The sequence below is a fragment of the Mixophyes fleayi genome, chromosome 12 (genome assembly GCF_038048845.1).
Source record: "Mixophyes fleayi isolate aMixFle1 chromosome 12, aMixFle1.hap1, whole genome shotgun sequence".
Lineage (NCBI taxonomy): Eukaryota > Metazoa > Chordata > Amphibia > Anura > Limnodynastidae > Mixophyes > Mixophyes fleayi.
In genome coordinates, this window is record NC_134413.1 from 74,077,886 (window position 1) to 74,093,292 (window position 15,407).

At 42.1% G+C, this 15,407-nt stretch overlaps 1 protein-coding gene across 2 annotated transcripts in view; it reads right to left on the reverse strand.

The window, feature by feature from the left end:
- Nucleotides 1-3,494: 3,494 nt before the first annotated feature.
- PEAR1 (platelet endothelial aggregation receptor 1) overlaps nt 3,495-15,407 on the reverse strand; it is a 91,339-nt gene continuing 79,426 nt past the window's right edge. The window contains exons 13-25 of one of the 2 annotated variants that reach the window (XM_075192656.1): nt 14,619-14,721; nt 11,080-11,226; nt 10,616-10,744; nt 9,616-9,744; nt 8,383-8,511; nt 7,230-7,358; nt 6,260-6,388; nt 5,744-5,956; nt 5,384-5,499; nt 5,116-5,245; nt 4,419-4,475; nt 3,903-4,115; nt 3,495-3,792 (exon numbers count right to left, since the gene is read on the reverse strand). In XM_075192656.1, coding sequence (XP_075048757.1) covers nt 3,626-3,792; nt 3,903-4,115; nt 4,419-4,475; nt 5,116-5,245; nt 5,384-5,499; nt 5,744-5,956; nt 6,260-6,388; nt 7,230-7,358; nt 8,383-8,511; nt 9,616-9,744; nt 10,616-10,744; nt 11,080-11,226; nt 14,619-14,721 — 1,791 coding nt within the window. In that variant the 3' untranslated portion in view covers nt 3,495-3,625. The remainder of the gene's footprint in view (nt 3,793-3,902; nt 4,116-4,418; nt 4,476-5,115; nt 5,246-5,383; nt 5,500-5,743; nt 5,957-6,259; nt 6,389-7,229; nt 7,359-8,382; nt 8,512-9,615; nt 9,745-10,615; nt 10,745-11,079; nt 11,227-14,618; nt 14,722-15,407) is intronic. The other variant, XM_075192657.1, reaches the window with a different exon arrangement.

Consider the following 15,407-nt stretch of genomic DNA (forward strand, 5'->3'; position numbering starts at 1 on the left):
GCTCCTTCACAATCCATGTTTGTTCCCTCACAATCCATGCAGCTCCTTCACAATCCAAGTACTGCCACATTCCATGTACTTCTCACAATCTATGTACTGCCCTCACAGTCCATGTAGTTCCCTCACAATCCATGTAGTTCCCTCACAATCCATGCAGTTCCCTCACAATCCATGTCGTTCCCTCACATTCCATGTACTTCCCTCACAAGTCATGCAGTTTCCTCACAATCCATGCAGCTCCTTCACAATCCATGTTTGTTCCCTCACAATCCATGTAGTTCCCTCACAATCCATTTACTTTCCTGACAATCCATGCAGTTCCCTCACATTCCATGTACTTCCCTCACAAGCCATGTAGTAACCTCACAAGCCATGTACTTCCCTCACAATCCATGCAGTTCCTTCACATTCCATGTACTTCCCTCACAAGCCATGTAGTAACCTCACAAGCCATGTACTTCCCTCACAATCCATGCAGTTCCCTCACATTCCATGTACTTCCCTCACAAGCCATGTAGTTCCCTCACATTCCATGTTCTTCCCTCACAATCCATGTAGTTCCCTCACAATCCATGTACTTCCCTCACAGTCCATGTAGTTCCCTCACAATCCATGTAGTTCCCTCACATTCTATGTACTTCCCTCACAATCCATGCAGTTTCCTCACATTCCATGTACTTCCCTCAGATTCCATGCAGTTCCCTCACAATCCATGCAGTTCCCTCACAATCCATGTAGTTCCCTGACATTCCATTTACTTCCCTGACAATCAATGCAGTTCAGTCACAATCCATGTAGTTCCCTCACAAGCCATGTAGTTCCCTCACAATCAATGCAGTTTCCTCACATTCCATGTACTTCCCTCACAAGCCATGTAGTAACCTCATAAGCCATGTAGTTCCCTCACATTCCATGTTCCTCCCTCACAATCCATGCAGTTTCCTCACAATCCATGCAGCTCCTTCACAATCCATGTTTGTTCCCTCACAATCCATGTAGTTCCCTCACAATCCATGCAGTTCCCTGACATTCCATTTACTTTCCTGACAATCCATGCAGCTCCCTCACATTCCATGTACTGCCACATTCCATGTACTTCTCACAATCTATGTACTGCCCTCACAGTCCATGTAGTTCCCTCACAATCCATGTAGTTCCCTCACATTCTATGTACTTCCCTCACAATCCATGCAGTTCCCTCACATTCCATGTTCTTCCCTCACAATCCATGCAGTTTCCTCACAATCCATGCAGCTCCTTCACAATCCATGTTTGTTCCCTCACAATCCATGTAGTTCCCTCACAATCCATGCAGTTCCCTGACATTCCATTTACTTTCCTGACAATCCATGCAGCTCCCTCACATTCCATGTACTGCCACATTCCATGTACTTCTCACAATCTATGTACTGCCCTCACAGTCCATGTAGTTCCCTCACAATCCATGTAGTTCCCTCACATTCTATGTACTTCCCTCACAATCCATGCAGTTCCCTCACATTCCATGTACTTCCCTCAGAATCCATGCAGTTCCCTCACAATCCATGCAGTTCCCTGACATTCCATTTACTTCCCTGACAATCGATGCAGTTCAGTCACAATCCATGTACTTCCCTCACAATCCATGCAGTTCCCTCACAATCCATGTACTTCCCTCACAATCCATGCAGTTCCCTCAAAATCCATGCAGTTCCCTCACTTTCCATGTACTTCCCTCACAATCCATGCAGCTCCCTCACATTCCATGTACTTCCCTCACAATCCATGTAGTTCCCTCACAATCCACATAGTTCCCTGACATTCAATGTACTTCCCTCACAATCCATGCAGTTCTCTGACATTCCATGCAGTTCCCTGACATTTCATGTACTTCCCTCACATTTCATGCACTTCCCTCACAATCCATGTACTTCCCTCACATTCCATGCACTTCCCTCACAATCCATGTACTTCCCTCACATTTCATGCACTTCCCTCACAATCCATGTACTTCCCTCACATTTCATGCACTTCCCTCACAATCCATGTACTTCCCTCACATTCCAAAATACAACTAAATAAAAAAATACATTTTTTAACAAACAAAACTACGTCAGAATACCACGGGCTCCATATCTAAAACTCTTTATCTGTAAAGGTCATTTTGCTACTCTCCCAGAACGTCCAGTAGACTCTCGAATTATGGGTAGCTCTCCCGCATCCCCCGGAAAGGAGGCCTTTCACCAGGATCCCACCCACTCCCGTGAATCGCGTAATTTTGACCCTGCAGCGAGATGACGTGATCGCAGCATTTTGCCACATAGGACAGGGACTAAATGACACAATTTGCCTCCTCGCGTCCCTCTATCCTTGCCACTTCATGTCCCTGCCTCTTCTGAATTGAGCGGGGCCTTGATGAGGTGATTCATAGCCCGTCCCCCGCTGGTAGCACTGTTGCGTGGTGAAGGGGTGAGTCGTGATAATGCAAACCACATCATGACGCCCCACGCACTTGTCCCTTAGACGTCCCCTGCAGGATCTTCTGGAGGGAGGGGGTGTCCATAAAGTAGACAAGTATACAAACAAGGATACACACACACAAATCACGTTCATGTTTTCCTCCATTTATTTCAGTTAGAGGTTTAGCAGAAACCTTAGTTTACCATGATGTGGAATGCACTGTAAACCCCACACCCAAAACTACTGAAAGTAACAAGTCCATAGTTCTATCCTGTATATTATACTTGCACAAAATAGAAAAGATACTTTAACAGACCACAAGTTTGGTTTTGCTTTGATTTGGCCTTTTTTTTTTTAATAATAACCGGCATATAATAAGTGCAGGTTGGGATGTTCATGAGATCTTCTGATCTACACTTTACAAACAAGGCCGAAATGTTTGGTATAAGCTTCGGTTTTACCCTTATTACTAGTACAAGTTAATAATTCAGATAACAACGCACCAGCTCTGCCCCTAGACATTGCTTATAGCTGCCAATAAAATGTTCAAGCAACACATTTACTTAAATTCTGGTCCGATTTACCACAAACGAAGTAAGACCTCTTTATTCTTTGTTGACATAAGTTGTCTTGACCATTTATGTAAGGCGCTCTGTCTGGTTCTTCTCTTGAGGAAGCAATAAACCATAGGCTGAGTGGCAGAAGATAAAATTGTCCATATATACACAAAAGTACAGTTCTAGGATACACTAATAAGTCATGTATTAATTATCCCGTCTCAACAATGATAAACACCATCTGGAAGGCTCCAAGGAGATTGCTTCACAGTCTAGGAGTTACATGTCTTTCCCAGCTTAGATGTCCACAGACATTGACTTCTCCTTCACAAGATGCCGTAGATGCTTTCAAAAGGATTTCCGCATCAGAAAGACCAGTCTCCAAATTCCAAATGTAAATTTACATCCGTGCAGTTAATTCACTGTGAGTATAGCCATGTGATCCACCTATACTGTACCCAACTGAAACAGTGGAACCAAGTTTTTGTAAACAAAGCAAAAAAAAAAAAGTACTTTCACAGATCATGAAGTTAATGGCTGTAATCAACAACGCCCCACAAATTCCAGCTTGGGCTTTAATGCTGTTGATATAATCAGGTCCAAGTGAAGATTTTCCAGAAGAAGTTCCTTCATCGGGCTTTCCGCTTTGCTACGGGAGATGGGGGATACTGTCGGACCGGAGGCATGTCATAGTGACTGGGGATGTGGCTGTTTTTAGGAGAGTCATAGTGGTTTGTTGGGAGACTGTTTCGAGGGGAACTGGTGGATGCTGCTCCTGCTCCTCGTACAAAGCTGTCTACAACCGGGAAAACAAATATTAGTAATGTTATTTGTGTATTCAACACATCTTACCAGCATGACACAACTTCACCCCTGGGCCAACTTGACTTCTTCTAAAGATCTTACCTTGTTCCTGTGAGTCCACCTGATACATGGCGTCCTCATCAAAGAGTCCGATCTCCGCATACGACATTTCCCGATGGACCGGGGACTTCATCTCCATGTAGTTCCCCTCTGAGGTTTTGGACATCAGCATCGGGATATCTTTGATGGTGGCATAAGGATTCTCACTGTTCAAGGAGCTATTACTAATACTAAGAGTGGAATTTTTCACGTACTCTGGAACAGATAATATAAGTATATAGTATAAGTATTTCCCATTACATTTTCTAAAACTAAAAAAAAAATCAGTTCTGTCTATTACCAAATCGGTGGACGTCTGATGTCTAAGATATTATCACAGTGAACTTATTTCTGTAGAATGTATTTGTAGAGAGTGGAAATTGAAGTTCATTTCATAATTATAATATTTCAAAAATTTTATATCAAGGGTAAATGTACATAAATACAATTATATTCTTAGGATTCTTTACTTTTAGCATAATTAGTTGACCTACAGTCAATAACACATTGAATACTCACCATTTCCCTTATTATAGTAAACTCCAACACTGTAACTTCTGTCTATGCAGTGTCTCCCTGCAAACAAAATGATATATATATATATATTTATATATGAGTTGTCAACCTCAACAGGTACAGATAAAGTTTTTGTCTTTTTTTTAAAGAGTAATTCTTTGTTATTATGTTAGCTGTTGCCCTCTGGTTGAAATAGAGCATATATATTTGTACAACCTGTTGTAGAGTTGTGAGGGGCTTGCAGCCGTGCCCAACTTCAAAATGCAAATCAAAATATAGCTTGCCATTATGTACAGCAACTGTATGAAGTATTTTCCATGCATGCAAAAAAATGTTTGCATTTACCCCTCTTGCAGTGCACCCTGGTTTGTTCAGCCGCAGATACTGCGAAAATTTGGCCCTAACTCGAAATAAGCCCCAATGTGTTCCAGCAGTTCTGAGTTATAAGGACCAGCTGCCTTCTAATATCCGTTATTATGAAAGGCTTCAAAAGCTAGTCAAGCTTGTCAAAGGACCTTTATAATTCACATGAAAAGGTCAACCGGATCATCCTGCATCCAGCGGATCATCCTGCATCCAGTGGATGAGTAAAACAGCAAGAGCAAGTGCTTTATTTCTACCATAAATCAGCAACACAAAATTACAATGATAACTCATGTAATTAACTGCGGGCTATCATTTGTCTTCAAATGTCACGTACCTTTGTGATTCATAGGTGCACCCTGGTGTTTCCAGTCAGCTGGCAAGGTGGCATTGTGTTCTGGGCTGTAGACGCTCATTCTTTCCCTCTCCTCGTTCATCACATTGGAGAAATGTGGATTGCAGTTCATCTATAGAAGAAGTCCAATTAGCGTTATGTAGGAACGAATATTATAATACCCTTGATACTCACAACTTCCTAAAATAAAGAATATTATCTTAGTACACCCTGTATCCAGAACAACAAATACAATTTGAGACCCAATTACCTTTTTAGAACCTGGCCTATCCGGATTTCTGGGCACCGGGGGAGGGTTGGGACCACATTGAGACAACGTATGATAGCTGGGGTTGGAGTAGTAATGCATATAGTTTGGAGGGACATCTATAAAATGTTGGATAAAAAAAATGATCAGTAGTTAAAGGGACACTGCACTTAAATCACATAGAGGAGAAATACACTTTACAGGCCTTTTCTTTAGGAAACGTTACCTTTGTCTCTATAAAACGACCTTTACCGTATACAAACGCCTAATCTACTTACCTGGGCTAATCGCAAGACATATTAAAAGGCCACTGTATCATATGTATTTATTGTCATTTTTGGAACAGTTCGTAGAGTCTTTTACCTGGCACTTCATACTCAGAGCTGGCCGGTCTGGTAGCGGTATACGCCACGGCAAGGTTGCGGCTCTCTTTGTCTCTTTGCCAGTGTCGGTACGCCAGAAAGAAAGCAATTAGCGCCACCATCAAAATGACTAAGGCAATGATGCCAATCATGGGCCCAATGGAATCTGCGCCCGCAGAGGTCTTCGGTACCATTGTGACGTCCATAGTGGTAGCTGTGTAAAACAAGCCTTGTATTTAGTTGAGAAGATATTACAGCCATTTAAAATACATTTAAAAATAAACGGCTCCCTCCTTATAACACCACCTTGTTATAATGCCAGTTTTGATCACGTATATTAAACTGGCCATATAAAAAGGGAGCCCGCAGGCCTTCTGGATAGGAGTGAGAGTTAAGATTAACTCTTAGTCTGTACAGAAACTGATAGGTGAAACAGTCAGTGATCTATATATCATTTACATTTAGACACTAACAAGTCATCACGTCTTCCATGCATTTAGCACCCAGCATTCCATACCTCTCTCACAGCGTGTCCCAGACCAGCCAGCCTCACACTGGCAATGGCCAGTCACGTGGTCGCAGGTGGCGTTGTGGAGACAGTCGCAGACCTGGTGGCATTTCAACCCGTAGACCCTAGGTGGGCACTCTGTGGGTGGAGAAGACAGACAACAGCACTGGTCAAAACAGTGTGCACCAAGCCACATTTCAACGATCTTAGGAAATATGAATAGATGCATCATGAGATGGGACTAACCTACTTTACTAAAAGACCACTAACCCCTAAATACGAAATGCTTTATGTACAAGACCTATACATGTAAAAGTATTAGGAAATAGTGAAGCCTTAAAATATTTGAGGTGTTGGTCTACCTCACCCCTCCTCTCCCTTTAACCAAACTTCTCTTAAGTCTCATCTATCTACACTGTCAGCATGAGAGACAACTTTTTAAAACAATTGGGTATACTCACGTCATCCCATCTCCTCATACGACTGAAAAATGCCATTTATAGACACAAATAGTAGCTGCGGAAACACACATATTGGGAGTGTTTAAGCACACCCAGAGTTGGCTCCTATTTTCGTCTGTACCAATACTGTTAGAGTGCATTCCGCAAATCCATTGCTCTTACTGTAAAGAACCCTTTCCGCAGCTGGAGATTAAATCTCTTTTCTTCCAACAAGGGTTGAGTTTGTGTTTTCTTCCGGGAACTTACAGGTTGTCATAGGATATTCTGTAGCATCCATTAATGTATTTATACCTAGTTGTATACCCCATCAAGCATCTCTCCTGTAAATAATGTAACAAGAGCAGTCTTTTCTCATAACTTGGATCTTCATACCCCTTATTAATTTTGGTGACCTTCTCTGTACGCACTCTATTCAAGACATCCTTCCAGGCACTAGGAACCCCCCCCCCCCCGGGGTGCCTATGATCTAATAGTTATTACATTACTGCACTTCCCCTTTATAACCAATGCCTACTTACTATGATCACAGAAGGACCCATAATATCCTGGCAGACAGGAGCAGGTGCCAGTCTTGTGTTCACACTCCGCTCCATTCTGGCATCGGCACTTACTCATGCATTTATCTCCGTATGACCCCAGGGGGCAGACTATGCATAAGAAAACAGATTGTTTATAATGAAGTCCCACAACCGTGACATTAATACGTACTTGACATCATTATTTTCACTGTATGGAATTATTTTTTCATGTGGCAGCTATTAAAGGAGACGGCGGAATTCATAAAGATTTTACATATGTTTTAACAAATTTTCCATTGCCACGGAATTCCTAAACAATTAACAAATGCATTTCTTTCAAGAAAAAAAGAGGACATTTTACTTTCTTCATTTAAAGTGTATCTTTCAACATTGCCATATGGATAATGCTGTGTTTTCCAGGCCTTTAATGCATTGACAAATTCACTAAAAGAAATTATGTGGTTTTTTTTAACATTTCTGTGCTAAAAAAAACAATAAAATATATAACTGTGAATGTGGGTTCATTGGAATTGAAGAGACATTTGTGAATTCGCAATGTGAGCTATTAAGATTTAACTTCACCAACAGAGGTCTCAGCAGGAGAGTTGGGAAAACCTGCGTGTTCCCTGTGATTACTGGAAGTCAGCTCGCTGGAAGTGTGAAACAGGGTGGGAACTGGTACATTTTCCTCATAAAATACTATCCCTAAGCAACGGGACACAGCCACAAAGAAAACAGATGACAACAAGTAAGAATATGTATTTCTTTGGAATTATTGGACATTTGGGATCTTATTGTGACCAGATCTGTGATTAATATGCACAGCATGGTAACGTTTTACTGATCTGGTCATAAAGTAATCAAGCTGATCAACCCCATACAATCCAGTGGGCCTGTGACACCACACCCACGACATTGTATCCCTCAACCCATTTTCAGCCATCCTAAAGAAAATCTTAGCATATGTTGATTGGTCAGGATGGCTGTTAGTGGTTGATGTCATCTACGCTATGACTTTGGGCCAATTGGTTAAAAAAAATGACCAATACGATAATCCGATTGGTGATCGTGTGGCCAGCATTAAAGTGAGAAAGTTCTGGACGCACCAAGGTGAATGGCGTACTGAGAATCCAAGGAGATAGATTGGATTTACCTTCAGAACACATCTTCCCCATCCATCCCGGGGGACAGATACACGTCCCATTCACAGGATTGCAGTGTCCTCCGTTTTGGCAATAGCAGACATTGGCACAGTCCTTGCCCCAAAATCCCAGAGAACAGGCTGACGAAATATCAAATAAAAAGTAAATTCAGACTCTTAGTGACTACAACTGTTTTACAATGTATTATTCATTTTTTTCTAGAACACAAGAAAAACTAAATATAAGGAGTATAGTTAATGGTTTACCATAGAGTAGACTACATCTTCCTTTTAATGTTTTCTATAGGCTATTTGGGTTTGTCCAGCTTCTATAGATGTCCGTTCTATAGGCTCAGTGGTTAGCACTTCTGCCTCACAGCACTGGGGTCATGAGTTCAATTCCCGACCATGGCCTTATCTGTGAGGAGTTTGTATGTTCTCCCCGTGTTTGCGTGGGTTTTCTCCGGGTGCTCCGGTTTCCTCCCACACTCCAAAAACATACTGGTAGGTTATTTGGCTGCTATCAAAAATTGACCCTAGTCTGTCTGTGTATGTATGTTAGGGAATTTAGACTGTAAGCTCCAATGGGGCAGGGACTGATGTGAATGAGTTCTCTGTACAGCACTGCGGAATCAGTGGCGCTATATAAATAAATGGTGATGGTGATGATGATGTGTGTGTAAATCCTCTACCAGCCATTACATTAGTCATCACTTTTCCCAACAGTAGGACTACAGTGTGACTGTCCTATTACCTGCCCCAATATCTTCCAGGTACAGTTTGACTTATAACATAGTTTCAGGTTTCTATAGTTTGACTATAATAGTTTTATTTTATCTAATCATCTACTACTAGGGCTGAGCACATGACACAAGTGTCTAGAGCCAATAACTCCAACGATTTTATACATATGAACTTACTCTTTGACAACAAATATCTTTCATTTCAAGCTGCCCATTGTCTGTCAGATTGTGGAGACATTCCACGGTGGCTGGACAGAATCGATGCCCAGGCGTGCCAGTGATGCCCTGCCAAGGTCCAACACCCATGTTAACCTAGACCTCTATTTTTTTTTCTATATGTTTGCATGCATGCCCAGTTAAGATGTGCTGTGACAAAACGTTTAGGGTCAACATGCGTGTGACACTACTATACGGTGAATGCTTGTGTACGTTGATGTCATGAATGTGGTCAACACGCAGGAGTTTGGATTAGATATGAATAAAGTATAAAGAGCAGAAATACCTTCAGAACACGTCTTTCCCGCCCAGCCGGGTAGACAGTCACATTTCCCAACAGTAGGACTACAGTGTCCTCCGTGTTCACAGTAGCAGGTGTTGGCGCAGTCCTTCCCCCAAAATCCTGGAGAACAGGCTGAGAACAGAACAATGCAAAGGCACCAGTTAATATAGAGATCTTCCGAAACTGAATGTATTGTTTTTAAGGTGCGCTTGATTTGGGCGTGAGCACTTTTCTGCTCACAGTTGCCAGTAATAGACTTTTTCAGCTACATCGGTAAAACCAAACAGGTTTCCGAGACCCTGACACTCACGTTTTTTCTCTTTGATATCTTTCAACCTGGAATTTCTCTCATCTTTTGCTTCCTTGGACTTTTGGGAATGCTTCGTTTTTTTGATTCATTTGCAAAATAAGCAGACACAGTCTTGAGTCGCCCTCTTGACTTTTTTAAGCCTACACCTGTTTTTTTGACTGGTGTCGTTGAACACGTCTCATTACTAGCAACTGTTAAGCGACAGGGATTTGGATTCAAAAATGGTCTTCATGTGGGAGCACATGGATGATATATCTAGTGCCAGTTGGTAAGGGTTTAGGCCAAGGGCAATACCAACAGCCAGATACACCAGAAGCCACACCATTGATCTTTTGTTGGACTCTTTGTACACCACAGGAGTTTTTATTGGGGAAAAGCCTATAGGGAATATGAAGCTGGTCAGGAGTGATGTTATTGGTTCTATAAAATAGAATCTTCATATCACACGTAGAACGGATCCAGTGCCACATCTCCTAACATGGAAACAATGAGCACTTCATAGACTCAAACCCAGGCTCCAATCAAGCTATTTTGGATTTGTCCTGTCAATTGTACCATAAAAGCTGTGTGCCAAACTTTCTAGATGGGTTAAACGGTTTAAATATACATACATCCACTTTGTTTTATATATCAAGCTTCTGATCTTAAGAAGACTGTTCTACCAATGTACATGAGAAGACTTGAGGGACTTACGCTCAGAACAGTCGTTGCCTTTCCATCCAGGGAAACATTTACAGGAGCCGTCAGTGGCATTACAGGTAGAGTGGCTGGAACATTTGCAAGCAAATGTGCATTTCTTCCCATACCGTCCCGCAGGGCAACCTGGAACAGAAGATAGACATCACTGAATATATTTACAAGAGTGTCACTGTAGATTCTACTGTGTAGTAATTATATCAGTGATTATTACATTGGCAATAGAGCTTCTGACAGATGCTACATGAAATAGTGAATGCTGACAGCCACAAGGCACTAACCTGGGGAGGAGGGGGGCAATAAATGTCTTGGAGGGCTGGAGGGAAACAGCCCAGTTTTAATCTGATTTATTAAATGTCCCGAGGAAGAAACAAGGGGCTAAATGGACAGCAGATGGCGTTAAATCTAAAGAAACTTCGATCGGCTTAGTACGTCGTTGAACGTTACAGTGATTCTCTTACTGTTCTCGCAGTCAGTGCCCTCATATCCAGCAGGGCAGGAGCATGATCCGTCCTCGGAGGAGCAGGAAGCCCCATTTTTGCAGGTACAGGACATGTTACAGTTCCTCCCCCAATTTCCTTCTTTGCAGGTCTGCTCACACTTCACACCTAAGAGAGGAGACCAAAGGTTCACATGATCTACACAACCCTGACCGGAATATACAGATGTATAAACATTGCCCTCTACGGACTACTCAACATTCTATAAATGATTACTACCAATTATGTTTATAAAAACGTACTAGGGGCTCCTTCATGTCTATCAATGTTTATCAAGTTTCATTCTATGTGCTTAAAAGCCTCCCTTATATCAATAAATGCTGTATAGACCATCTTACAATCACTTCCCTTGTTGTTTACTAAGTGCCCCCCTTGACCGATATCCGTCATGTGTAGGGTCGCTTTGGGAATGATTATTGGGCAATGATTGGATGACGGGAGCGACCACCAGTTCAACTAGTTAGTGGGGTTTGGAAAATATTTATTGGACATTGGTTCCTCCTTATGTCTATAACGGATGATCAAGCAACCTCTTTGTGCTTATAAGAAATTAAAATATTACCTATCGCTCATTTATTTTTTTGTTTTAAAGCTAATGATGTCAGCAAGAAGATACCGTAGTTGGCGGCAGGAGGTAGACAGAAGGGTCTGTGCCTCCAAAATATGCCCACAGAATCCTGAAATATAGGCTCAAGCAATGATGAAAGCACCTATCAGCTTCAGAGGTGAATTCACAATCAGCCAATAAGAAGCGTCTAGCTAGTGCAGGCGGCCATCACCATCGTCAGTGGTTACTTACACTTACCCACTAGCGGGGGCAAAAGATGGCACCTGACATGGGTAAGTGCATCTCCACGCAGGTCTTTGTCAGTCCGCTCTTGTGTGAAGACACTACTAGCATTACTTTCAGCCTCTCCGGTCTTTCTGGCTAAGCAAAGGGGAGTACCTTGGGCAGCACGGTGGCTTAGTGGTTAGCACTTCTGCCTTAGAGCGCTGGGGTCATGAGTTCGATACCCGACCATGGCCTTATTTGTGAAGAGTTTTTATGTTTTCCCCGTGTTGGCGTGGGTTTCCTTCGGGTCCTCCGGTTTCCTCCCACACTCCCAAAAATATACTGGTGGGTTAATTGACTGCTAACAAATTGACCCTAGTATCTCTCTCTGTCTGTGTGTGTGTGTGTGTGTTAGGAAATTTAGACTGTAAGCTCCAATGGGGCAGGGACTGATGTGAGTGAGTTCTCTGTACAGCGCTGCGGAATTAGTGGCGCTATATAAATAAATGGTGATGATGATGATGATGATGATGAGTACCTTCCAACTCTCCATCAGCTCTATTGTACCTACTTTGCTCGCTTAGGCATCTGTTATTATTAGGTGAAAAGCCTTATCTCCGGTGAATGGGAAATTTCGAAATTGATCAGTGGATGGCGTTAGACATTCATTGCTACAGGTCATCGAAGGCATGGGAGGAGCATGTGGGAGGGTCTGAGTGGCCTGTGGGGGAGTTTTGTGACAAGTGGGGGTCAGAGCGCATGTGATGAAATTTTGGAGCAAGTGTTCATGTGGGTGCTTTTTGGGCTGACCGATGTGGAAGTGCCAGTGTTGGATTGAAATTAAGGGTACTGTGCAGCCCGTTTGGAGGTGGTAGGGCCGCACATGACCTGTATCGGGTACTCCGTCACTGATCTGTTACCATGTGCCTCAATGGACTGATAGGGAACTCTATGATGACTTTTGTCATTTAGAGATATGCTAAAACGAAAACAGCCTCCAACATTTACTTGGGCTGCAGTGATGAGTTATTCGTGCCGAGTGTCCCTTTCTTGGCTGCCTCTGCAGCCCTAGATCACAGGCCCTTAGCACAGGTATGTGGCTACAGTTCACGCTGTCGAAGTCAAACAATTTGATGAAGTGAACCATATTGATTAATATTGTTTTACCGTGCGATTGCAATCAGTACGCAACGTGTTATGACGCAATCGTGCAATAAATAATGCACACTTACACTGACACATTCACTTGTAAATAGTTCACCTTAAATATAGTTCCAACACACAGTCGTTTATAATCAAATGCAATAGAGTTTAAAGTTATATATAATAATGTTAAAAGCACTTTATTGAGATCTAAGGTTCAGGATACAGGAAACATATCATGTTTGGTATCATTCTAATCCCCTATTTATTCCCAGAGATCGGTTCCTATCGGCTAAGAGATCGCACCTTGCGTATGTGAGTTACGGAGTATAGGGAATTAATGATCAGAATGGTATTGTGTGTGTAATGTCAATAGACCAGTTTGAACTAGCTTTCGGCAGGAAGATTAGTATGCAGCTGTTGGAGAGCTGACCCCCACCCTTGGAGGGCATCGTTTGAACTGACCAATGATCTGCATTATACTGGACTGTCCTGAATCCTGAACCAATGGAAACATGCCAAATCATTTCCATTGTTTTCAATGTATCACTTACTGTATATAAACTGGGCTCTGGGACTATCATACATTCTTCTTGACCACAGATTTCAGGACTGAATGACTGTATGCTGGATCCAGGGCGCCTACATATGTAATCGTCCGTACTTATTTTGTTAATTGTTACTCTGCAACTTTTTGCTATTAAATCTAATTGTGTGTTGGAACCACACAATTCGCAGCGGACAATGTTTATTGGTAAGCGATGAAATAAATTTAATATCTCGCTTAGGGCGGCCAGATACAGTAGACACACCGGGCCTGATTCATTAAGGATCTTAACTTAAGAAACTTCTTATTTCAGTCTCCTGGACAAAACCATGTTACAATGCAAGGGGTGCAAATTAGTTTTTTTGTTTAAATACTGTCTGTTTTTTCATGTAACACACAAATACTTGATAGCTTATTTGTACACTGAAATTTAAAGTTGATATTTGTGTGCTACATGAAAAAACAGTCAGTATTTAACTTATGTGCAAAACAGAATACTAATTTGCACCCCTTGCATTGTAACATGGTTTTGTCCAGGAGACTGAAATAAGAAGTTTCTTATGTTAAGATCCTTAATGAATCAGGCCCACCGTGACTAAGATGATTAATATTTGCCTTTGCATTGTGTCCCTGCGGGTCATTTCCCCAATCCTCATCTTTAGTGACATCAGATACCAACCGTAAATATCAAGATGCCAAACAGACCGAGATATTAGTTACAAAGGAAGGTTGAATGGCCTAAACCGCCCACTGTCCAAGATGCTGAAATGTTTAAGACAAGCATTTGGAAAACTTTTGGCACTGCGGTGAGGCAGCATCAATAGCTATTACTGGAGAGAAAGGTGTAATTGTTATAATTAGTTCCCAAACTATATTTTTGATTGCTGCAATAGATCTATTGTTTATCTGCTTCCTCGATCGTCATCCTTTGATGAATAGAGCGCAGGTGGTATAAAACCAGCCAGTAAGGGATGTCGTACCAATAGGTATAGATCCAGAGTTTGGTCAGAAAAGAAATACTTTATCTTGTCCACTGACCTGTCCATCCAGAGAAGCATTTGCACGTCCCAGAGACGGGGTCACAGCCCTCTGAGTTTTTGCATTCACATTGCTTTCCGCATCCAGGACCAAAGCTTCCAGTCTGTGTAGATAAGTGGAGACAATGGATTGGTTTTACTAACTGATTCATAGACACAACTCCACAACTTAATAACTACACTGTGGAAGTAAATACTAATAAGACCCAAATACCGGCGTCCTTTCTTCCTTTACTTACTCCAAAAAACGTGTCTCTGGCTTGTCAATGTTGCCAGGCATTCATGCCAAAATAACCATTATACAAAATGTGAATGTGCTCTTGTGCTTCTCTACATCATCATCTATTTATTTATATAGCGCCACTAATTCCGCATCACTGTACAGAGAACTCACTCACATCAGTCCCTGCCCCATTGGAGCTTACAGTCTAAATTCCCTAACATACACACACTGACCAAGAGAGACTAAGGGAATTTAATAGCAGCCAATTAACCTACCAGTATGTTTTTGGAGTGTGGGAGGAAACCAGAGCACCCGGAGGAAACCCGCGCAAACACGGGGAGAACATACAAACGCCACACAGATAAGACCATGGTCGTGAATCGAACTCATGACCCCAGTGCTGTGAGGCAGAAGTGCTAACCACTAAGCCACCGTGATGCCCACACTGTATAACTGACTGATGTATGTAACTGCCTGATGTGATCTAAAAAGTAAGTCAGATAAAATCTATTGTACAATATCATCTTTTAATAGGATCCCCACGTAGTTAGTTGAAGAAGCTGGGCA